We start from the raw sequence: 24,955 nt of genomic DNA on the forward strand, positions 1-24,955 counted from the left end.
CGAAAAATAAGAAAGTAGAATTTTTTAAAAACTGTTTTTAGAAAAACGAAACCAAACAAGCTGAAATATGATTTCAAAGTCTTATCCTATATTTTAGGAAAATTTAGTCAAAGGTTATAATAAAATTTTAATGTAGGAAGGGTGAGTATAAAAAAAATTTCTTAAAAAATTTAACATATATTATTATTATCAAAATATTAAAATTTAAAATAATATAACTTTAATATAGATGTCGATTTTTAATAAAATTAGTATTTTTAGAATTCTTTTATCAAGATCTATCAAATAAGATATAGGTTGACTATGAAATTCTTTAAAAAAAAAATAGTACTGTCGAAATTGATTTAAATAGTGAAAGTAACATATTATTCTGTCTCACAGTAACACGTTATTCTATTAGACAGTAATATATTATTCTGATTTATAATAATATGTTACTTTAACAATATTGTTCAAGAAAAAAAAAAATAATTTATTTTATTTTTACTCAATTATATATATATATTTTTTAGAATATTTATGAAATAAAATAAATTAAACTGCCATTTTTACCAAATAAAAATCTAATAAGAAGTTTTAACAAATTTCCTTATATTTTAAGATATAGAAATTTATATAAAAGTTGTTGCAGAAGTCAATGCGATGCGAGTGCCCCTACATCGTCGCTGAGACAAGTTTTTCTTCCTACGCATTTGCCATGTGATTGATTTCTCGGTTCCAGAGCTGCTTCCCACTCACTAACCAGATCCCTCTCCCTCTCTCTCTCTCTCTCTCTCTCTCTCATACAATTCATTCATTCATATGGATGGTGATATCAACATCTCTAACCCAACCTCGAAGAACCCTTCACAATCTCTCCCCCTTCTCTTCCTCCCCTCTCCTGTCAGAAGCCAGTAAGTTTTCTCACTATATATTTATATATACACTCACGCTTGTATGCACTTGTCTGTCAAATCACAAGCTCGCTTTAACTGTCGATGTTGTTGTGCCAATATTTAGGTTCTCATTAATTCTAACCCAACTGTTCCACTTCTCAGTTATTGCTTCGTAGCTTATTCAATTGTGGATTAACCTAAAACTCTTTCTGTTTTTGTTTTACCTTCAATTTTCATGGTTTTGCAATTTTGATTGTTGTGAGTTTGACTAAAATGTAGAATTGATGTGATGATTCATGATGTATGTGTCTAGGATGTTAAATTCGAAACTAGTGCCCTGCGAGAACAATTATGGGGTGCACATCTTCTGTATATGCAGTTGGGAGGAAAAAGAAGAAATTGAGCATCCCCGAAATTGCGATTTTTGTTCCCTCAATGCGTGTTCCGGTACAATCTGATCTTCAGAGAGCGCTCAGAGGCCTAATTCCAAAAGATCTCGCGAATAGGATTGTTTCACTTCGGAATCAGATTGTGCTGATTGTAGAGGACACTGGTTTGCTCTCTTATGAATGAGCTCATTGTTTGATATAGCTAGTTTTGTGGGTTGAAGTGAGCATTTTTATTTTCTGCAGGTGGATCTGCTTTTACCCAACTACAGCGAGCATTGGAGGAGTACTTGCCTCTTCTACTTGGCCTCACTACCAAAGGTCTCTCTCATACACAACATCTACATAAGACATACATATCTAAATGTAGGCATTTGTGTGTTTTTGTCATAATAATATAAATAATGCTTGCGTTTACAGAGCATGGTCTTCAACAAGTAGTGGAGTTCAAGTGGAAAAATTTAGAGGATGGACGACAAGTAAGTATTTAGCTGTGTAATACTTTACACCGCCATGTTTGTTTGGGCGAACATGGCATTGGGGTTAGATTAATAATCTAACAAAATACAAAATATGATGTTTGACTAAGAAAATTGGGGTCCACGTTGATAATTCATCCAGATATGGTATTCCCTACACAGGGGACTATTGAATCTCAAGAGAGTGGGACACAAAATGAAAGACCAATAAGAGGTTCCGACTAATTAGTTATATTGCAAAATTGATAGGATTTTATCAATGCCCCTCATAATTCTGAGACACAAAATCCCTCCCAAGAATACTAATCCTATTTAATCCAATCCGCTCAAACGAACATGGCATACTTGTACGTTTAGTAATTGGATCAACAATGTGATGAACAGGAAATCTGTGTTGCAAACTCCTGGTTTGAAATACTATCTGTTATCCACATGATGGCTATGTTGGCATTGACAGAGGCAAATTCCATGTTGATTCCTAAAGATCACTCGGGTTCTTCTGAAAGACTTGTATCTGCAGGTTTCTATATGACTTCTTTTTTAGGTTGACAAAATCCACATGTGATGTTTTCAGCTTTGACTAATTGTTTATGTCGTTCTCTAGATTGCATGCGTGATGCTGTTGATTTATTGCTAAAGGCATCGGGTTACTTGGAATTTTGTGTCCGGAATGTTCTTGTTCACTTACCACCTGATATTAAGTATGTATACATATTTTCCAAAACTTCTAGATATTTTTACTACTTATAAGAGTCGATTCAGTCCATTACTATCGGGCACATTTTTGTATATACAGGAAGAGGTTGCCAAAAGATTTGCAGGAGGGTGTATTGGAAGCTCTTTCCATTCAAGCACTAGGCCAGGTATATAAGACTTGAGTTCTGTAGTACAAAGTTCACTGATTTTGACCCACGACTGGGAACTAACAAGAGACACCTACTTCTAAAAGGAGGAAGTAAGGTGAAAAACCAAAAGAAAAGAAAGAAAGAAAGAAGGAATCAGGAGTCATTTTGAATGTCATAGTGGAAATGATAAGAAATTTAAGAACATGAATGACCAAATTTTACTATATTATTTACAATCATTCCCTTATTTAGTGAAAAGCACAAAAAACATTAAAAAGACAAAAACCACATGTGAGATTTGATTCCTCAAATTGAAGAATGACCAACCACGACATTTGGTTCTTAGCGTCTAAGAGATAACTGATCTTTGATACTGCTATATGACAAATTCAGGGAACTGGAATTCAACTTGGTTTAGCTGTTGAAAGTCAAAATGCTACTTTATCTGTGAAGAGAAGGCTGGCATGTGAACAACTCAGCTATTTCGGACAGGTATTAGATATTCTTTTTCATAACTGAAGTTTACCTCATCATTACCATTATCATTAAGCTATTTTTCCATGCTCCATCTGTGGTGTGGGGATTCCTCCTTCCACCTACATTTGATGTATATTCTTAATCTGGTAAATACAGGATTCACCAACTAAGCAATACAGCTGAAAGAATTGAGATAATTTTTAAATGGTATTTGTTGAGAAACTATTTTGCCGTAGCTTTGGATATTTGTAGCTTCTAACAGAACGTCTTTTTTTATTATCTGAGCGGAATGTAATATTTTTCTTGATGAGATTGAGATCACATCACAGTTCTTTGTTTCATTTTACTCCAGTTGTATGTTTGCTTGAGACATTTTATTCAGAAGAGAATTTTCTAGATGACTAGAGCAATTTTTGTGAGTAGGAGTTTATTGTTGCAAGGTTGGGCTTTTACATGGATTTTTATAACGCAATAGAAGGTTAAAGTCTTCCATTAAGATGTTCAATCTTTGTTGTTTTTCTTTCCCTGTTTCCAACAAGGGCTTTTTAATGTTAATGCTTAGTTCAAATTGCTTTCATTTTTCTGCTGGAAAGTGTACTTGCCAGAAAATAATTTGCCTGCATGTCTAGGAATTAAATTGCAACTGTTAACACATCTGTTGATGCAATCTTTTTTTCTTTGTTGTTTAATCAGGCTCATTGCTGCTTGTCTGAATGTAACTTCAATCATGGATATGGAAAGAAGCATCTACAGTTCATCAAATGGAAATATCTTGAAGCAAAGGTATACATTGATCATAATCAAACTTCAATTCTGATTTCGAAAATTTCTCTTCTCATGCATCAAGTTAATTCTAATATTTAGATTTTAATCATCATGTGGGCATTATCAGGCTGCAGCTTACTACTACCATGGTCTGATCCTTGACAAGGGCACTGAACCATCCTGCCATGTTAGTGCTGTATGTTGTTTTCTCGCTGCAGAAGAACTACTCTTAGAAAGCAAGAAGATTTGTCTAAGCTTTTGTCTTGCAGTTCCTGTCACGAGGTTGGTTTTGAATTGGCTTTACATGCAGTGCACATTAACATTTTCACTGTACCACTTTACATTTCAAAACACTGTTTATTTGATGCCCTGATTTCTTCTGTCAAGGTCTCCTCCACCGTGGGGTGCTATGAAGCTTTTAAACAAGAAAGTTCCTGAAATAGCATCCAGGAAGTCGGAGATGTATGGATACCTTTTAGACCAAGAGAAGTATGAGCTTTCACTTTTTTCTTTTTCCCCTACCTTTTTGTAATTCAAGTTGTTTGGACAATATTAGGTATGTGCAAACTTAATTACTCAAAAATGATACAGGGGTCTCCAAATCTTGCCTGATCTTCCAGAATTCCAGCTGTCGTTAAGGCCTGACGACTACGAATTGCCTGAGATGGACTCAGCATGGGCTAGTGAAAAATATGAAATACCAAGTCAACCTCTCAAAGAGCATCTTAAAGATTGTGAAGATGAGATGGAAACTGAATGACCCATCATCATATGGAACCTCTATCTTGCCTTGTTGAAAAAATTACCCAGTGATAATGTTTTGTGATGACTGTACGTCCTAATATCTATATATCACTAAAACATAACAAGTCATAAGTAAATTTTCTGCTTTTGAAAACCTAAATAATACCCCGATTGTTTTGTTCAAATTATTATCACTTCTGCACAGCCCCCCTAATGCTAAACCAATGGATGGATCATTGAAACTTGCCATAGTTTGTATCTTTTATTTAAAATTTTAATATAAAATAAATTGATGTGTAGTTTTTGCGACTTGTGACAGAAATTTGTGAGTATCTGATGAGGTTTAGTATTTGCCTCTTTGCTTTGCCCTGGGCCTGGGCTGTCTTCCTCGAGTTAGCCCCACCCAGTAGGCCTTTGTGCCCTTTGAAGTTTAATACTCCAACATAATTAAGAAATATACTATTCACGATATAATTTTTTTGTATGTTTTTTTCTATTGATGCACATATTTTATCAAATTTAGTGACTTCATGAGTTGTATTGTAGCCATGATGAAGATGTTGACCATTTGCATTCTAACAAGCTCCACTAGATAGTGATATTCCAATCTTAAAAAAAAAGAAAAAAGAAAAAAGAAAAAAGAAAAAAAAGAACAAGTTAGATATTCAATAGAATACAAGAGTGGTTATATTCACACTTTTATTTATTATATTTATTTATTTTTTTATCATTCACGCTTTTGTAGACTGTCTCAATTGTTCTTAAAAACATTTGAAAGGGTAGTTTTTGTTTTCTTGAAAGAAAACTACCAATAGCAACATCTTCATATAAATGCATTTAGTCGTGTGTAGTATGAATTAATGATAGTTTACACTATTAAATGGAGTGAAGGTAGTTCACATGTTAAAATTAAAGTATAAATTTGTGCAAAATATGGTATGAGTATTATTATTTTAAGAACAAATATTATTTTAATAAAAAGTAAAATAAATATTATTTTAATTAGTGAAAACTTTATACCATCACAAAAAAAAAAAAAAGAAAAAAAAAGAAAGAAAGATATACCGCATAAATTATCTTCTCAGTTGATGTCATTTAACAGCGGATCTAATAAATAAGCTTATCCATCATCATCATCCATCATCAATTAGTTCGAGTTGTGCTAATATGGCTGTAACAAACGACAAGTCATCTTTTTTTTATGTTTTTTCACCTTCCCCATGATATTTCCCTTATTATTTTAAAAATAAATCTGAATTAATATAAAAATAGAAAGACAAATCTGAATTATTAATAGGAAAAATAGACGAATCCCAAATTCAACCAATGTAAATGTATTTGTATTTGTATTTGTATTTGTATTTTTATATAAGAGCATTTTGCATCGATCGAGCATCTCTCAACTAAACTGTCAAATGCCTTGAAATACAGAAGTCCGCACGCCACCAGATGTCCTAAAACTGTCCGAAACGAGAGAGAGAGATAACTTCATGGCGGCGGCCACCGGAGCAGGACTTTTCTCAGCCGTTCTCTCGCCGGCCGCCGTTAGATTCAAATTCAAACGGAAAGTTCCGGTGTCGGCGACTGTTACGCCGACTCAGCCACCAGCTTTCACCGTCTCCGACAACGGAAGGTTGCATGAGGCGGCCACCGTATCCAAACGCAGCGATAGCTCGGAGGCTATGCCGGAAGATCAACGGTTGAGCTTGAAGGATTACTTTGAACTGTCCAAGGACATGATTAGATCGGACGGTGGGCCGCCTCGCTGGTTCTCGCCATTCGAGTGCGGATCTCGATTAAACGGCTCTCCTCTCTTGCTCTTTTTACCCGGTCATTTTCTTACCAAAACTTGTTTGACCTCGGGAAAATTTTGGAACATTTTCCATCGAAACAAACAGAGAGTAGGCATAGACTGAGTGTATGATAGCCTATGATGATGTTCTTTTTGCTGTTCTTATCATTTTTACATTATATGAGCAATCACTTTGCCCAAAAAAGTTGGCCTTCTCTTTTGATTTCTAAAAGTATGCGTGCTAATTAATTAATTAATTATAAAACAGTCACACTACACATTATTGCATTCTATTTTATCGTTAAATTATAATTTCATTTTTTTCCCATTTTTTTTTTTATAAAAATTCATGAAAAGAAATTTTAATACTCGACTCTGTTTGGTTTTAAATATTGCAGGGATTGATGGTGTTGGGCTTGGACTTATTTTGCAGCATCAAAGACTTGGAGAGTAAGCTCCCAAATTTAAATTTTCTTTAGATTGTGTTTAGATTAAGGATTTGTCGAGGAACTTGTGGAGGGGAGGAAAAAATAATTAAAGAAAAGAGAATGAAAGATCTTAATGAATTTAGTCTCTCTTCTTTAGTATCACGGTTGATGTAAAAAATTGTCAGTATCATTATCGCTGTTGAACTTGAATTTATATGCCTTTTGTATGGTAGGTTGCTTTATTTAATATGATTGGTTTTGCTGTCTAATCCATGATTTATTCTTAATGAAGGATCTTTGATATTTGGTGCTTGCACATTCCAGTTATGGATCGAACACCATTTGCAGGTCTCTTGCTCTCAACTCCTTTTCTTTATTTTGTAATTGTAATATTCAAAAGATTAGCCACAATACAAGCACCATCAATTTTTTGGCTAAATGATCATATAATTGGCACTCCCCTGCCCCTTTGCCCTGCGTTTATAATAAGGATTTTGAGCTTAAATTGGTGAGTTGTCTTAGCCAAAGTACATTAAAGGTTGTCAATAGAATTCTCTTAACGAAATTGGGATAATGGTGCCCACAATTTCCCATAATTTCTGTATCTCATAAAATAAAAGAGAAGTTGACAAATGATTTTGAAACTTAAATGTGCTTGAATATTGCACAGAAATTTTACAGCCTAATTGCATAGTGCTACAAATTCCATCATCTGGAACGGAGTGCAGGACATGTACGGCTTCGTTTGGGAAGTGGGTTGGTTTTTTGGCTTTTTTAGCCTGGGTTAAAAAGTTTGGTTTGGGAAGGGCTTTTTGGTTTTTTTTGTGAGAGAAGAGTGTAATGATTATGGGTTGGATGTCATGTTTTGTTTGTTGTGCTAAAATAGTCTATTTTGTCTTTTGTGGCTAAAATAGCCACAAACCATCTTCCCAAACGGTGCAGAAAGCTTGTTATAGGAATAAACCATTTCCATTGCTGGTGAACCTAAAAAAGGATATCATCTTATAAAATGTGATGAACTTCCCTTTTTCTTTTATTTTTATTTTGTTCTATATCAAATGCACGAAGACCACAAAAGGTGCCATCTGAACTTCTAGGGATGGCTTAATTTGAGTTTAGTTTTGAAGATGAAGAACACAATCACGTCTTTTACTATTGGTGTGAAATATGTGTGAATAGCATTGTGATCTAGTCTTCCAACTTTTTGTGGTTCAGACCTGGTGGAGCTGGTTGAAAGAACAGTAAGGTCAGAGAATTGCAGTTCACCAAAAAGACCCATATATCTTGTTGGAGAATCCGTTGGAGCATGCCTTGCACTAAGTGTTGCTGCCCGTAATCCCGACATCGATCTTATACTTATCTTGGCAAACCCAGGTGGGAAGTCTTCTTAAATTGTCATGTCGATGAAGGCTCATAGGTTGAGTGATTTTTTGACTCCCACAATCCTTTTGCACAATGTGTTCTTGTAGCTACAAGTTTCAGCAAATCGCAGCTGCAACCTCTAATACCTTTATTACAAATCATACCTGAACAGATGATGCAACCTCTAAAACCTTTATTACAAATAATGCCTGAACAGCTCCATCTTACTCTGCCCTATATACTGAGTTCAATGACAGGTTGGTTTGCCTCATTGCTCATATTTTTCATTCTAGCTTTACTACTATTAAATGAAGCTGGCATGACGCCATTAAGGTACTGTGGATAATTTGACATCAAATGATGACACAGTTTGACATTTTTTCTTTCAACATATCAGTAATGCCATACAAACAAAAAATTCATACATAATTTTCATACGCAATGATGTGGCTCATTATGGACGATTCACTTCAAAACAAAACACCATTGAAGATGCATTTATTTACAATAATGACATTGCCACATCATTATGTGTTCTAGCCTTCTAGGAATACATACATGCCAAGCTGAACCAAGACTTCTATGACCATTCGAAATTGCTGACAGCTATTTACTTACCAAAAACATACTACAATATTTCAGTCCATTGGCCACAATTGCTGACCGACTTCATATGCATACATATATTCCTGGTATGTTCGGAAATTGGCACATCTAGTCACTTACAGCTATTCACGGGCCTAATCAAGCAGAACCTTTTGTTGCAAATTAACCATGCACGTAAGAGCTTCCCAATGAAACCAGCAATTGTTATGTATAGGTATTCCTTTCAAGATGGTGATGGCTACTGTGGAGAAAAGACTTCCTCTGCAAGAAACAGTTGGAGAACTATCAGAGAGTGTTGGAGCATTGTCGTCATACTTTTCTGTAAGATTCATCAATTGACCATGGATAGATAAGTGAACTATGCTAATAATTTTCTTCTTGATAAAATGAATGAGACTTTGTTCCGCATATTGTTCATTACATCAGTGATACTGTTCATGGTGTCTCTGTGGATGGCTTCTTCTTATCCACACAAATTTGTTAAATTTTACAATGCCTTGGTTTCAACATGGACATAGCCCACCTGTCTACATTACTCACAATATTGAGTATGCAGGAGTTCTGGATTTCCCTCAGTGATGACTGATGTGTGCTTATAATTTCTGTATTGATGCCTTTCATCTTGTTGCTTGAATTTAATTTTCTTGTCCTAAAATGTTAATTTTGTGAGAGAAGAGAAGGATTACTGATTGAGATTACAGGTCCTGGCTGATGTTCTACCCAGAGAAACGATTCTTTGGAAACTGCAGATGCTCAGTTCAGCTTCTGCAGATTCCAATTCACGTCTCCATGCTGTCAAAGCACAGACACTGATACTTTCCAGGTTCTCACTCTTCAGCTTTTTCCAGCTTGACCTATTCAAACTATATTGAGGAACAAATATTGTGAGAACTTATTTGTTGACAAGTTGATACTAAGGCCTCGTTTGGGAACAGGCTAATTTAGTAACTTTTTGGCTATTTGGCTAAAAAAGTAAGTAAAAAAAACTTATATGTTTGGGATGACTTTTTGGCTAATTACGAAAAGATGTGCAAAAGTAGAGAGAAAAGAGAATCTTTGACTTTTTGGTATGAGTTGTTGGCTTTTTGGCTAAAAAGGTAAGTCCCCAAACGGGGCCTAAAACACACGTCTAGTTTCATGAATTTTACCAGGGTACATACTAGCAAATGATACTGTTTATCTGTTTTAAATTCTAACTGCAATGATTCTACTCCACTTCAGCATATTCCTTTAACTGTTAGTCTCCTAGCTCTGTCTTAGAGTGAAGTCAATCTTGTCTGTGTGACTGTCGAGTTTAGTGTGGCAGCTTGTGAAGAGTTAGCCGAACATGCTTGACACAGTTTATTTTGTATGCTGGAGGATTTCAATTTTGACAAAAGAAGATTGAGAAGAAAAGAGATAATATTTAAGAGAGGAGATTAATTCTAGAAAAGAAATCATAACCCGCTAATGGTTGCTAGTGAGAGAAACCTTCTTCTAGAGTGGATTCTTAGCAATAATTTCCAAGCTACTTCCTTTCAGCATTTGCGTCATTATTACTGCGATGGTGTTTATTGTTACCATCATCATCATCATCATCTTCATCATCATCATCATCATCTTGTAGGGTGACCATTTGTAAAAAATTCCTGTGACACTGATATTGAAATTCCTGTTTCAAATAGCAAAAGGGCCAACAAGTCACAAAAGACCTTAGCTACATAATAAAAACTTGCCCTTTCTCTGCAGTAGCTTATTACCATCCCTAAATTGTATTCAACATGGATTTACAATATCCCACCTTGGAGTTGAGTTCGCAATAAATAAGTGAGAAACTTAGTTTACTTATTGTCAAGTCATTGATTTGGCAACTTCAACTCTTGGAATGACAATTACTGTAGTCAGAGTTACTATAAAATCCTAATCAGAGCTTCAATGTTACGTCATTTCTTTTCTCCTCCTTTTTTAAAGGTTTGTATTGTTGGTTAAGATTTGGATGGGGAGAAAGATTAGGCTTGTTGAATGTGGATATTTGAGGTCAAAAAGAGTGAGATTAAGGTTTGATTGCATGCTAATAAATTGCATAAAATTAAAGAAAAGGAAAAATAAATAAAAAGCTGTATATAAGAAGAAGAAGCTGCTAATCTTATGCATAGCGCTTTAGGCTTCACCCCTTGAGGGTTAAAATGTATCATATGACACACAATCCTGGAACTCTAGGCCATTGAAATGGAAGATTACATAGAAATTTTTAAGTTAGGAGATTTATTCTACTTTTACAAAGACTGCAACTTCCATGTTACTTCAAACTTCGACTAGCAAGACCTTTCTAGAACTACCTAAGACCACATGTAAAGATCCAGTAACAGAATTTGACCCAAATACAATGCATGAACCACTAGTTCAACAAACATGGTTGGTAAACCTAGAAATTAAAAATAATTTTTAACTTCTAGAACATAAGTAAACACAACTGTAACTAGACCAAAGCACGTTAAGACTTTTAGTTGTCCAAAGTCCCAAGTAAGCCCCATTTGCAATATCCAGTTTTGCCTTTCTTATTCCTGTGCCTTGCATCAGTAGACTTTTTTTTTTTTTAATAGAGCTTGAACTGACCCAATTAATGTTATAACATAGTAAACATTGTTATGTTTTTCTCTACAGCGGGAGGGATTTGTTTCTACCAAGTCAAGAGGAAGGTGAAAGACTTCGTCGTACACTTCCACAATGTGAGATTCGCAGGTTTAATGACAGCGGACATGCCCTCTTCTTGGTAGGATGAACTCTATGCCATAAAACAAATGGCTTGCATTAATTTTTGTCTTTTATTTTTGAATATTAAGTGGACATTGAAATAATGTTTCTAAGTCTGAAACCTGAGATTTCAAATGTAGTATTAATATATAAATAATCTCACAAAGTTCTTAAATTATATTGCTTCATGGTTTTGACTGAAAGAAAATTTACTTGATTTTTCACCCTACAAGTCTGGCTAATATGTGTTCTAGTTCTGCCAATATGTGACAGGAAGAAGATGTTGATTTAGTAACCATCATAAAGGGTGCGAGTTTCTATCGCCGTGCAAGATACCTCGACTATGCCTCAGATTACATGCTGCCAACCCCTTCTGAATTCAAAAAAATATATGAGTCAAACAGGTAATTGATATTTGCAAATATAACTAATTTTCGTTACATATTAACAATGATAGAAATTTTGGGTTTCTTACCGATTTATGGCATATCCCTACATATGCATGGGTATAGGACATGCTATTTGGTTATCAGCTGAAGGAGCTGGTTATATCATTGGATCTCTTAGGTAAACTCATATGTTTTATGTAATCAAAAAAATTATTGTACAAGTGATGTAGAAAGTTGATGACAGCAATGTTTATGCCAATTCAAATTGTTTTTAATAACAATCATATTATTGTTGTTATTATTATTACTTAGAAATCAACTTGTTTAACTCCTTTCGTAGCTTGATTCTTTATCTTGTGTGTGTATGACATTTATTGAAAAATGTATGTATTATTGATTGATTGATGTTTGTTCTGTTACAATGGATTGATTATATAGATGTAGGTTAGGTGGTGGTAGGTGAGGAGTAGGTGAGTGTAGTAGGTGAGTGTGTGGTAGGTGATGGTAAGTGTGTGGTAGGTGATGGTAAATTCTAACAGCCCCCCGCAAACTCAAGGAGGATAGAAACTAACCAACTTGAGTTTGAAGAGAGGAACAAAACAAGAAAATACATAAAAATAAAAAAAAGATAGGAGACACGGTATGGTCGTGTCAGACCGTTGGTGAAGACACTGAAATGTGGTGTCAGACCGATGTAGAAGACAGTTTATGGGGTCATGTCGGACCGTTGTAGCAGACAATGTTGTGACAGTTGTTGTGACAGTTTACAGAGTCTTGCTGGACCCTTGTAGAAACTAACCGGAATCAATGTCGGGACAGTTTACAGAGTCTTGTCGGACCCTTGAAGGAGCTAACCGGAATCAATGTCGGGACAGTTTACAGTTTACAGAGTCTTGTCGGACCCCTTAAAAAGTCGCACCCTTAAAAGGTGTGGCCAATCTTTCAAAAAGCGTGCCATCAAAAGGCGTGCCCAATCATCAAAAGGTGTGCTGGACATGATGGCGAAGCACGTGAGTGCCTTGACTTGCGTGCCCGTTTGTCGGCTGTCAAGAGGCGCGCGATGCGCGTGGCTGCCTCGGCTATAAGACGGAGGCTGAGGCTGAGGCAGAGAAAAGCTGCGAAAAACCTCTGAAAAAAAAAAACTTCATTGTGCTGAGAGAGAGAGTCAGAAAAACTCTGCGGTGTGCTGAGAGAGAGAGTCTGTAACACTCTGTTGCGAGAGATATTCTGTAACACTCTGTTTTCTGAGAGAGATTTCTGAGAGAGATACTGTGTAACACTCTGTTGCTTAGAAAATGGCTTCATCGTCTTCCCGCGGGCTGCTCACCCTCTTTCCCGACCTCAACGAGTTAACGAGAGAGAGAACTGGTGCGGTGGCACTGGAAACTCAACCAAGTGCCCCGGAGTTTGCCCCGTTGAACTTTCCGATGCGGTCGGTGGAGCAAAGAATGGCAGTGCAGTCGGATGTGGAGGCCAATCAGTATACTTTGAAGTCATGCGTGGAAACCATGACTGCGGTCACAAATTTGTCGAACCGGCTGCAGAGTAGGGCAAATGAGGTGCAGCAGTTGAACTCCCAGCTGGCTCTGCTCCAACGCATGTATAAGGATGCGTGAGCAGAGATAAGTGTGCTAAAGGCAGAAAACAAAGAGCTGAAGCGGAAGGCCACCGTGATGTTCCGATTTGGAGGGCCACCAGATGCGGGAGTGGAGGAGCAGGGAGGAGGCAACTGGCTTGGTGGTCGAGGAAGCACGGAGGCAGTACCGTCAAGGGCCGCCCAGGACGGAGGCAAGAAGAAGAGACTGGCGGCAGAGTAGAGAAGAAAAAGGCCGCCTGTGTATGTGGTTGTTTGGGTTGTGTTTGTGTGGTTTTTTTTTTTTTTATGTAAAATGGTGATCGGGGTGAGTCCCGACATGAATAAAATAAGGTGGAGTTTGGTGTGCAGGTCATCGGCTTCGTGTTTTTTTTTTTTTTTTTTTTTTGTGATAATAATAATAATAATAATAAGATATTAAGAGAGAAAGCAGATGCGGTGGAGAGAAAAAAAAATATATCTGTATAAAGGATATAAAGAGAAGTGTGATAAAAAAAATAGTGGTGGAAATGATTAAAGTGGGTGGAACCTGAGAGAGAGGGTGTGGGTGGATTAAAAATAAAATATTTTTAACATAAAGTGCGTGCATGTGGGAGAACGGGAAGTGAGAGAGAGAGAGCTTCCACCCCTCCAAGATTATTCCTCTTTTTATTTTTTTTTATATTTATTTATTTTTATTTTTATTTTTTTTATTTTTTTAACTTTCTGAAAAAGCAGACATGGGAGCTGCTCCTGAATCACAGATAAACAATGTGTTTATCTGTGCCCCAATCCGTTGGTTCACAGCATTTGAAATCTGTTTGTAGAGAGAAGACTGAGGGTGTGGCTCTTGGCGAACAAGCGAGCCCATAGAAATGTGAGGGACTCGAAGAAGCTTCGAGAGCCTCTCAGCATAAACCTGTTTCTTCGCCAGTGGATCCCCCATGATCACCCACTGCACTCCTCTTCCTGGAATCGATCCCTCCGAGTCGTCCAAGTACTCTTCGTAGTCGTAATCATACTGAAGCTGAGTCGCAGAAGCCGATCCATAGGCTCGGCTGTCGATGAAGTCGCCGGAAATCAACTTCGCGGCTTCGATTAGCAAATGTAGAAAGTCGTGATCACTTATGAGTTCTGGTAGTGGATTGTTATTGTTCGGTTTGATCATCGTTGTGTCTTCAGCGACTCCATTGTGATCGATTTCCGAGCTTTGAGATCGCGTATTTATGACCTCTGAGAACTCTGTTCCTCTCTCTTCAACTACTGATTCTTCTTCTTCTTCCTCTTCATCATCCTTGTTCGCAGACGAATCGCAACCGTTAACCTCTTCCTTAAGATCGCATTCACCGACTGAACTCTTCTCGGCCATGGAAACGTGCGCCGTATCGACTCCTCCGCCGCCGGAGTCCGCCGTATGCGGCGGAGAGCTGAAGTCCAGATTCAAGTCGATATCGAGCCCTCTGTTCCCAAAAAACAGAGGCTTGTTACTATTCTCATCTGATTCTGGGACTAATTTGGAAATTTGAGGGTTGAAAGATGATTCCTTTAGGGTTTGGTGGGAGATTCTGGAATGGCTGACAATAGCCAACAGACGGACACTTCCACAGATGTTGACACTGATGATAAAAACCAGTCCTATGGAGTTCAGCATGGAGCACTTGTAGCTGTGGATTCAATGGATCAATCCGAGGGAAGAACAGGAGACCAGAAATCACTTCGTCGATTGGTACAGAATCGAGAAGCTGCTCGAAAAAGTCGATTCGGGGGTTTTGTTTGTTTCTTGGGAAAGTCGATTGATTTGGGGAATTTTTGAGAGAGGAAAGAAAAGCGGAGGAAGAGAAGACGGAATCAGAGGCTGAAATCGAGACCCCGCTCTTCAGTTATGGAATTTGTGACAGCGGAGTGAAGGTATGTGTAGAGGTCCGGCGAGCGGCCAAGGTGAGGCTGCCGCCCGCCGGTGAAGCAGAATGATGAGGTTGTTAATTTAGCTCTGATACCATGAAAAATGTATGTATTATTGATTGATTGATGTTTGTTCTGTTACAATGGATTGATTATATAGATGTAGGTTAGGTGGTGGTAGGTGAGGAGTAGGTGAGTGTAGTAGGTGAGTGTGTGGTAGGTGATGGTAAGTGTGTGGTAGGTGATGGTAAATTCTAACATTTATCATTATTCCACTAATGGACTATAGCCCATTCAAAAATTCTCAACCCATTTTTTGGGTGAGTTGCTTTGAAATTTAGCTGTTGGAGAATTATCAGCAATTATCTCTTACTTTGTTTAATGATTATATATTTTAGATGGATTGAGTTGGCTACTAGTCCTGTGATGTTCTCAACTTTAGAGGATGGGAAGATTGTGAAAGGCCTTGCAGGGATTCCTTCTGAGGGGCCGGTCTTATTTGTCGGCTATCACATGTTGCTTGGGTTGGAATTGGTTCCTTTGGTATCCCGTATTTGGAAAGAAAGAAATATTCTTCTGCGAGGGATAGCACATCCCATGATGTTCACAAAGTTGAGAGATGGATTGTTACCTGAGTTATCATCATTTGACACATTCAGAATGATGGGTGCAGTTCCTGTATCAGCAACTAACTTCTATAAACTTTTTGCTTCAAAGTCCCATGTCCTATTGTATCCAGGAGGAATGCGTGAGGCTCTTCACCGAAAGGTATGATTTAAAGGTTACATCCTACCTTGATCTACATCCTACAAATCCAATATTTCTCGTACTTTTAATAATGGCATGTTTATACTAGTATGTCATTCCATCTTGCTAGCATTCTGTTGCTTGCCTTGTAGGATATAATCACTTGAAAGACAGGTAGGTAATGAAGTAACCTAATTTACTTTTCCTAAGCACTGACAGTCTTCAGCTTAAGGAGTGAGAGCCTCTTATCTGTGACGATTTTTATCCCTGGCATGACTTAAATAGGACAATTATTTTTTTCTCCTATGTTGCTCTTAAGTCCAATGTTATGAACAAGTCCACTGCTAGCCAAGCTATTTTAATTTCTCAACTGAGCAGAGGCACTATTCACCAAATGGAGCTTTTTACTTTCTTAACTCAGGAGAAAATTTTACCGACTCTCATTAAAGTTAAGGATATTGATGTGCATTTCATCTACTCTATCTTTGGTGTGGTTAATGTGTACATGAGAAATTTAGTGTGTTTGTTTAACACTCAAGTGTGTCGCACCAATCAGGGTGAGGAGTACAAGTTATTCTGGCCACAACAATCTGAGTTCATTAGGATGGCAGCAAGATTTGGAGCAAAAATTGTACCTTTTGGTGCTGTTGGAGAAGATGATGTTGGTCAAGTAAGCTTGAAATTTAATACCCTATTATCAGTTTCCATTTTCCACTGCATACAAATTTACATGTGCCCTTTCAAAGCTTGAATTTCCACATTCCTAGTTAAATTTATCTTAGTCATTGTCTTTTGAGAATGGATTCATCTGTTGTTCTAGGGCATAGCAATGAGATCTAATAAATTTTCGGTTATAAATTTTGTTTAATTCTTGCAGAATATTTTTGATGGCATTGTTGTTACTGTTGTCTGTATGTAGTATCCTTCATTATTATACAATTTTCAAACAATCGTGGCCTAAGAAACATGATGGATGCAATATGTGCTGTGTCTCTGTCGTTTTACGAGTGATTTTTGTTCTCAATTAATGGGGTGATCCTCTAATGATTAATGTGTTGCTGGTTTTCTTTGATCAGGTAGTCCTTGATTATCATGATCTCATGAAGATTCCTTATTTTAGGGCTGGAATAGCAGAACTTACTGATGAGGCTGTGCAGTTGAGGTATTTTAAATATTTTGTATTACTTCTGTTGACACCAAGATGAACTTGCTTAGTCTGAGCATTTGTAATTGGCTTGGTTTTCAAATAAAGTGAGCTATAACAAGTTTTATATCAAGCTGATAATGTAGGCTAAAATGACCACAATGGGGGACCTGGTGTGACAATAAAAATTACAAAAGATGGTGAGAGTGACAATAGGTTGTAATTCATTAAATATGTACTTTAGTCTTGAGTTCGACCTCATTTCTCATCATTTTCTCATATCTTTATGCTCCATATGTGATTGTAGTAAGGTACCAAATCTTTTTCCCACACCTCTCTCTAATAGCAAAGTGGAGAAATTGAAGGACCGAACTCCCTAAAATTTTACTATATCTGTTTATCCATCCAATAATGTGGCACTCTATGAGGTGCAACTTAATAACCAATGTTAGAATTTCCCATCTTTACCTTCACCTACTCCACTACACACTCCACTTCACCTACCTCCACTTCACCACACACTCCACTTCACCTAACCCACTATCACCTCCACTACACCTACTACCACATTTTCTTCTATATATAGATTGTATAGGAATTGTAATTGATCTATCTTGTAATACATCAATCAATCAATAAATACATAAATTCTTACATGGTATCAGAGCAAGGTTAAGAACCTATTCATTCTGCTTCACCGGCGGGCGGCAGCCTCGCCTTGGCCGCCCGCCGGACCTCTACACATACCCAGACTATAACTTCATCTTCCTCTCTCTTACCTCTCTGTCTCTCTCTCATCTGCCGCTATGGATCCATACAAGTACCGTCCTTCAAGTGCTTTCAACTCTCCTTTCTGGACAACAAATTCTGGAGCTCCAGTGTGGAACAATAACTCCAGTGCAAAAGGAGTCCAGACACCTGTTATTGTTCGTTTCTCCACTGTTATCCATGAGCGTGGTAGCCCTGAAACCCTGAGGGATCCTCGAGGTTTTGCAGTGAAGTTTTACACCAGAGAGGGTAACTTTGATCTGGTGGGAAATAATTTCCCCGTTTTTTTTCGTCCGTGATGGAATGAAGTTCCCAGACATGGTCCACGCTCTTAAACCCAACGCCGTCTCTCCAGCCCACGCCCTCGGCGGCTCCTCCTCCACCATCGCCGTGATCTACGGCTCCGCCACCGTCTGCGGCATCGTCGCCGAACAAACAACCCGGCGAATCCAATGCTGGCGCAACGACCAGTTGATCGAAATCTCACCGGCGATCTCCTTCGACTACATCGCCGGTGGCCGGGATAATTTTTGCGGCGTGGAGTCCAGCTGGCTCTGCTCTCCTCTGCTGGGACTCCATTTTCATCTCCAAGAGAATTTACAACAGCAGTTCGGTGCTCTTACAACACCTCACATTTGGGGATAATCAACTTTGTGCCCTGACCATGTTTCTTATAATATATTAACTAAAGTTCCCACTATCTCCACTTTTGCAACCCACCCACGTGCTTTGTGTTGGGAGAGTTATTCTCCTCTTTTGCACAAACAAAGCTTACGGATATTTTATTTATTATTATTATTATTATTTTATTTTACTTTTCTTCTTTTATTTTTTTTATTTTTTCTTTACATGCCACCCCACTCGTTGTCAGACCATGCCCCCAACTTCACAAAGACATCATTCAGACCATGCCTCCACTTCATTTTATTCATTTTATTTTTTATTATTATTATTATTATTTTATTAAAAAAAAAAAAAAAAAAAAAAATCATTCCAGTTTAATTTTTCTGCTCCATCTTGTCCATTCACGCCATTCGGCTTTTCACAATACACTCATTTTATTCATATCGGGATCAACCCCGATCCATATTTTACAAAAAAAAAAAAAAAAAAAAAAAAAAAAAAAAAAAAAAAAAAAACAACAACAACAACAACAACAACAACAACCACAAAAATACACAAAACAAATATCACAACAACAACAGCTTCGTTTTCTTTTCTGCAGACGGCCACCCACCGACCTACTCTGCCGCCGGTCTCTTTTTCTTGCCTCCGTCTTGGACAGCCTTTGACGGTACTGCCTCCGTGCTTCCTCGACCACCACGCCAGTTGCCTCCTCCCTGCTCCTCCACTCCCGCATCTGGTGGCCCTCCAAATCGGAACATCACGGTGGCCTTCCGCTTCAGCTCCTTGTTTTCTGCCCTTAGCACGCTTATCTCTGCTCGCGCATCCTTATACATGCGTTGGAGCAAAGCCAGTTGGGCGTTTACATGCTGCACCTCATTTGTCCTACTCTGCAGCCGGTTTGACAAATTTGTGACCGCCGTCATACTTTCCACACATGCCTTCAAAGTATACTGATTGGCCTCCACATCCGACAGCACTGCCATTCTTTGCTCCACAGACCGCATCGGAAAGTTCAACGGAGTATACCCAGCGGTGTTTGGTTGAGGTTCACTGGCCACCGCACCAGTTCTCTCTCCTGTGGACTCGTTGAGGTCGGGAAAGAGGGTGAGCAGCCCGCGGAAAGACGAAGCCATTTTTTTTTTTTTTGGGCAACAGAGTGTTATAGAGAGTGTTACAGAGTATCTTCTCAGCAAAACCTCTCTTTCTCAGCACAACGAAGAATTTTTCAGAGGTTTCTCTCAGTTTTTTTCTGTCTCAGTTTCTGCCTCCTCCGCTTCGGTTTATAAAGACCATGACACAGAGGCAGCCACGCGCATCGCGCGCCTCTTGACGCCCGACAAACTGGCACGCCTTTTCATGGCACATCTTTTAATAAAGTCGGCACGCCTTTTGATGGCACGCCTTTTTTTTGAAAAATTGGGCACACCTTTTGAGGGTGCGACTTTTTAAGGGTCCGACAAGACTTTGTAAACTGTCCCGACATTGATTCCGGTTAGCTCCTTTATGGGTCCGACAAGACTCTGTAAACTGTCCCGACATTAATTTCGGTTAGCTCCTTTATGGGTCCGACAAGACTCTGTAAACTGTCCCGACATTGATTCCGGTTAGTTTCTACAAGGGTCCGACAAGACTCTGTAAACTGTCCCGACATTGATTCCGGTTAGTTTCTACAAGGGTCCAGCAAGACTCCGTAAACTGTCACAACATTGTCTTCTACAACGGTCCGACATGACCCCATAAACTGTTTTCTACAACGGTCCGACATGACCCCATAAACTGTCTTCTACAGCGGTCTGACACCGCCATCCAGTGTCCTCTACACCATTATGACACCACCATACCGTGTCCTCTACAACGTTATGACACCCCCATACAGTGTCCTCTACAACGTTATGACACCACCATTCAGTGTCTTCACCAACGGTCTGACACGACCATACAGTGTCTCCTATCCTTTTTTATTTTTATGTATTTTCTTGTTTTGTTACTCTCTCCAAACTCAAGTTGGTTAGTTTCTCTCCTCCTTGAGTTTGCGGGGGGCTGTTAGAATTTCCCATCTTTACCTTCACCTACTCCACTACACACTCCACTTCACCTACCTCCACTTCACCACACACTCCACTTCACCTAACCCACTATCACCTCCACTACACCTACTACCATATTTTCTTCTATATATAGATTGTATAGGAATTGTAATTGATCTATCTTGTAATACATCAATCAATCAATAAATACATAAATTCTTACAACCAAACCAAAGTAAGCCTTGTGTCCCAATCAAGTGAGGCCGGCTGCATGAATCTTTTTTCTTCATTTTACTTTGCCAAGGGCTATATGCTTAATTATATTAAATAATTTGATATTACTTTTTCATGTCAGTTTAGGTCTTCCCTTCCCCCTAATAAGGTGATCAATTGATCATATCAATCTTGCTTACAGTTGCATCTATAGGTTTTTATTGTACATGATCGAACCATTTTAGCCAATTCTCTCTCAACTGATCCTCAATTGATACTCTACTCCTACAATTTCATTTTTAATTGTCTTTCGTAATTTTACCACACATCTATCTAAGCATTCTCATTTTAGCTATACTCATTTTATGACCGTGTCGTTTCTGCCCTTATTCTATCCCGTAAAGCATTGTTGACCCGATAGTTCTATAATTTTTTCTTTCAATTTTGTTGGTATTCTTTGTGTTAATTCCTCCCTTAGTTTTACCCCATAGAACAATATCATTTGCAAATAACATACACTAAGATCATCCTGAATACTTTTTTAGTTAATTCATCCATAACTAAGTCAAATAGGCAAGGATTCAAAATTGATTCTTGATAATATGATTGAAAATTCACTAGTTTCTCCTGTAGTTGCAACTTAATATAGTTATATTTCTTTGTATCTCTTTGTTATTTATTTTTATTGATTCATTCTTTGTTTGAATATTGTTCTGAAATTGTGTTCATAGAACTGACACCGAAGGAGAAGTTGCAAACCAAGCTGTGCACCTTCCAATTATCTTACCTAAACTTCCAGGCCGCTTCTATTACTTTTTTGGGAAACCAATTGAAACAGAAGGTATGTTATTCACTGTCCCCCTAATCTCAGATTGATGGTAGAATTCTCTCAAATACTTTAGAGTTAATTGTGCTTAATGAAAGTAATATATTTATGTAAATTGAAAACTACCTGTAGTGCACCAAATTCAGAAATCATCAATGAATATAGTAAAAAACCTCAGTTCACTTGGTTGTGTACCTCTACAATTACTGTCTTCTTGGTGGCAGCAAACAGTTATGTCTATCTTATTGACCCTCTAAAATGATGAGTCTCTTGCTTATCGTGTGGGGAATACAAGTCTGTCTGGCTCAACTCAACCGAAGAGTCAAGCCAACTTGGCATCACCAGTTTGGTTTGTTTGGTTCTCAACATTGACTAGTTTGATTAAATGGAGAACTAACAAAGAACCAACAGAGAGAATTTGTGTTTATATATTTAATTACACTCATTATTAGAACTTGTGTCAAGTTTAACCATGTTTGCAATACTTGTATGAGTGTTTTATTTGTTTTTGTGTCTCCGTTCCATGCACCTTGGAATTTTAATCCTTTGATTTTTTCTGGCTCATGGAAATGGGTCCTATACCTTTGATATATGCCTATTGTTTGGACAAAACAAATCGATTGATGTTTTATTCTGATTTTGATCTAATTGTGTCACTCATGCTTCAGTTCTGTGTCAAACCTTCAGGGAATTTGTTGGTTTAGTTCTCGGTGGGGATTTACTGAACCAACTATACCAATTCAAGCTCTTAGAATAATGTAACACAAGTTACTGATTATACATAAATAAGAAGCCACGTTTGATATCTCACCCCAAATGACTCCTACTCGTATATTAATTTATGAGTGGTTGCTACGTGATGTGCACATTTCCAAGTCCGCTTTCCACAATGAGTTATGTGTTTTAAAAGATTGTCTAACAGAGATTTGAGACTTCAGAACAGTTCTAAGATGCTTGTGCCCCTGCTTGGATAGTAAATACTGTTAGAGGTTTCATATAATTATATTGTTTCTTCCTAAACGTTTTATTTTTAAAGTAAATTTTGTCAATTCTTAATCTTGCCTTTTCATTCTATGGTGAAGGGAGGAAGCAAGAATTAAAGAGTAGGGAGAAAGCACACGAATTGTATGTAGAAGTCAAGTCCGAGGTTGAGAAATGCATTGCTTTCTTGAAGGAGAAAAGAGAACATGATCCTAATAGAAGTATACTGCCTCGATTAATTTTCCAGGCAACACATGGTTTTGATTCTGAAGTTCCAACATTTGAACTTTGATCATTGTTCCCATCAAAGGTGGGTTCCATTCTTAGCTAGCACATCAACCCACCCCATGCATGATTCATTTTCCCCTCAAAAAAGGAAAGAAAATAAGTTAATAAATAGATTCAAGGGTGGGGCTGGATTTTAGGCATTCAGATTCTTGCTCGTATAGGATGTTGTTGTTGATTTAGTTAGTGATTGTCAAGTAAAGATTTATTTAACAAATTTGTAATACATGATGCATGTACTGAAATGGTTCTTGTAGCTCTTGCTTCGGCTATTGATATCCTGGTTTAGAAATTGTAAAACCTGTTGTTTGCTTCCCTTGTTTTAAGATAAATAAATACATTTTTTGGAAAACATTTTTATAATTTTTTTTAAGAACATTGTTGTTCAAGATAAAAAAAATTAGACTCAATTTTTAAGTTTGGTCATGTGACAATCAATTAAGATATTAAAAGTTACAATCTCTCTTTTATCTTTACTAATTATTAATCAACTAGCATATCACCCGTGCTATGTACGGATAAAATATTATATTATTTATTAAAAATATGATAATTATATTTAATTTCTTTTTATATATCGTCTCTTGTAAACAAAATTTTATATAAAAATTTAAAGGTTTTGTTTCAAATGTTTCTTTACTATAATATATAGTATAGATAAATTAAAATTGTTGCATTGATAATTAATAATTAAAATTATGCTTTGTTATATAAAAAAAAAAAATGACATAGTTCTAATACTTCACTATTTTAGAATAAAAATATATGAATTTTAAAAAATTATTATATTGGTTTTTAAAAAGGAAATAATTAAAGAAAATTTAAAAACTTAATGAGTAAGAAAGAATTATCGTAACATGTAAAATTATTAAAATCACGGTTAAACTAGTAAATCATTCAAATCAAAAAAGGTTTAGCTTAATCAGTTAGGCTAAAAGATTAATCAGTTTATACAAAAATTAATTAATTAAAACTTTTAAATTTTGTTTTATTAAAATTTAAACGGTCATTAAACATGGAAAGAAATCTATTAATTTAAATTAAAATTGATACAATATAAATTTAAAATTGTAATAATCTATCTCATAATTTATAAGTTTTAAATACAAAATTAAAATTATCATAATTATCTCATAATTTTTGCATCAAGGAGCAGTAAGAGTGACATTGAAATTATCGATATATGTATATATTTTATAAAATAATACTTTTAAGTAGAGATATTATGATAGTTTCAAAATCCCATACAAAATTATTTTTTAAATAAAAACTTCTATGTTAGATTATAAAATAAAAGTTAAATAGCCAATGCGGGATTTCTTAATTGTTTAAAATTAAGAAAATTAAAAAAATTAGTATGAGATATTGATCATAAAACTTCTCACTAAAGATCTCCTTTTGCTTAGATAAATGAGAGCATAATATTCACTTTATGTAAGTGAAACAATTCACTTTTTCATTTTTTGCTCAATGTGAGATTATAAAATAAAATTTAAATGAAAGCTAGTCAATGGAGATTTTCTTAATTGTTTAAAAGTTAACAATTGTTTGGGTAGTAAGTTTATTTCGAATCAGACAATCTTAGTTGTTTAATATTTAATTAGGTCAATCTTTAATTTATTTCGAATCAAACAAATTTAACTAATATATTTTGATAAAACTGTTAAAATAGCAATCAAACCAGCGAATCAGTCAAATCGAAAACAGTTCACCCTATCTACTAGGTCAAAGGACCAACCAATTTATAGAAAAATTAATTAATTAGAACTTTTAAACTTTATTTTAATTTTAAAATTTAAATTGTCTTGAACTTAAACATACACAGCACTACAATATTAAATTGAAGTATAAGGTTTATATAGTAAAACAATTCATTTTTTTCTCATTTTCCTGATGTGAGATTGTAAAATAAAAGTTAACAGTTATTTGGACGGGAAGTTCATTTCTAATTAAACAATCTTAGTTGTTTAATTTTTAATAT

At 36.5% G+C, this 24,955-nt stretch overlaps 2 protein-coding genes across 4 annotated transcripts; both read left to right on the forward strand.

Moving 5' to 3' along the window:
* Positions 1–598: 598 nt before the first annotated feature.
* Positions 599–4,870, forward strand: LOC114311503 (Endosomal targeting BRO1-like domain-containing protein). 2 transcript variants are annotated; one of them, XM_082867710.1, is made up of 12 exons: positions 599–893; positions 1,189–1,428; positions 1,508–1,582; positions 1,682–1,740; positions 2,125–2,260; positions 2,345–2,441; positions 2,537–2,603; positions 2,979–3,077; positions 3,756–3,845; positions 3,955–4,109; positions 4,215–4,316; positions 4,419–4,870. In XM_082867710.1, exons 2-12 carry the CDS (start codon positions 1,227–1,229, stop codon positions 4,585–4,587), a joined length of 1,251 nt encoding a protein of 416 aa, XP_082723836.1. In that variant the 5' UTR covers positions 599–893; positions 1,189–1,226; the 3' UTR covers positions 4,588–4,870. The 2 variants fall into 2 exon arrangements, with proteins under 2 accessions (XP_082723836.1, XP_082723835.1); XM_082867709.1 differs by having other exon boundaries at positions 1,255–1,428.
* Positions 4,871–5,405: 535 nt separating this feature from the next.
* Positions 5,406–23,274, forward strand: LOC114311655 (phytyl ester synthase 2, chloroplastic). 2 transcript variants are annotated; one of them, XM_082867707.1, is made up of 14 exons: positions 5,406–6,401; positions 6,762–6,813; positions 7,084–7,139; positions 8,007–8,165; positions 8,261–8,410; positions 8,974–9,080; positions 9,461–9,582; positions 11,403–11,511; positions 11,766–11,896; positions 15,755–16,124; positions 16,660–16,773; positions 17,180–17,265; positions 21,614–21,723; positions 22,791–23,274. In XM_082867707.1, exons 1-14 carry the CDS (start codon positions 6,062–6,064, stop codon positions 22,979–22,981), a joined length of 2,097 nt encoding a protein of 698 aa, XP_082723833.1. In that variant the 5' UTR covers positions 5,406–6,061; the 3' UTR covers positions 22,982–23,274. The 2 variants fall into 2 exon arrangements, with proteins under 2 accessions (XP_082723833.1, XP_082723834.1); XM_082867708.1 differs by lacking the exon at positions 8,261–8,410.
* Positions 23,275–24,955: the final 1,681 nt, after the last annotated feature.

Source organism: Camellia sinensis, chromosome 4 (assembly GCF_055761805.1).
Source record: "Camellia sinensis isolate YWXY chromosome 4, ASM5576180v1, whole genome shotgun sequence".
Classification (NCBI taxonomy): Eukaryota; Viridiplantae; Streptophyta; class Magnoliopsida; order Ericales; family Theaceae; genus Camellia; species Camellia sinensis.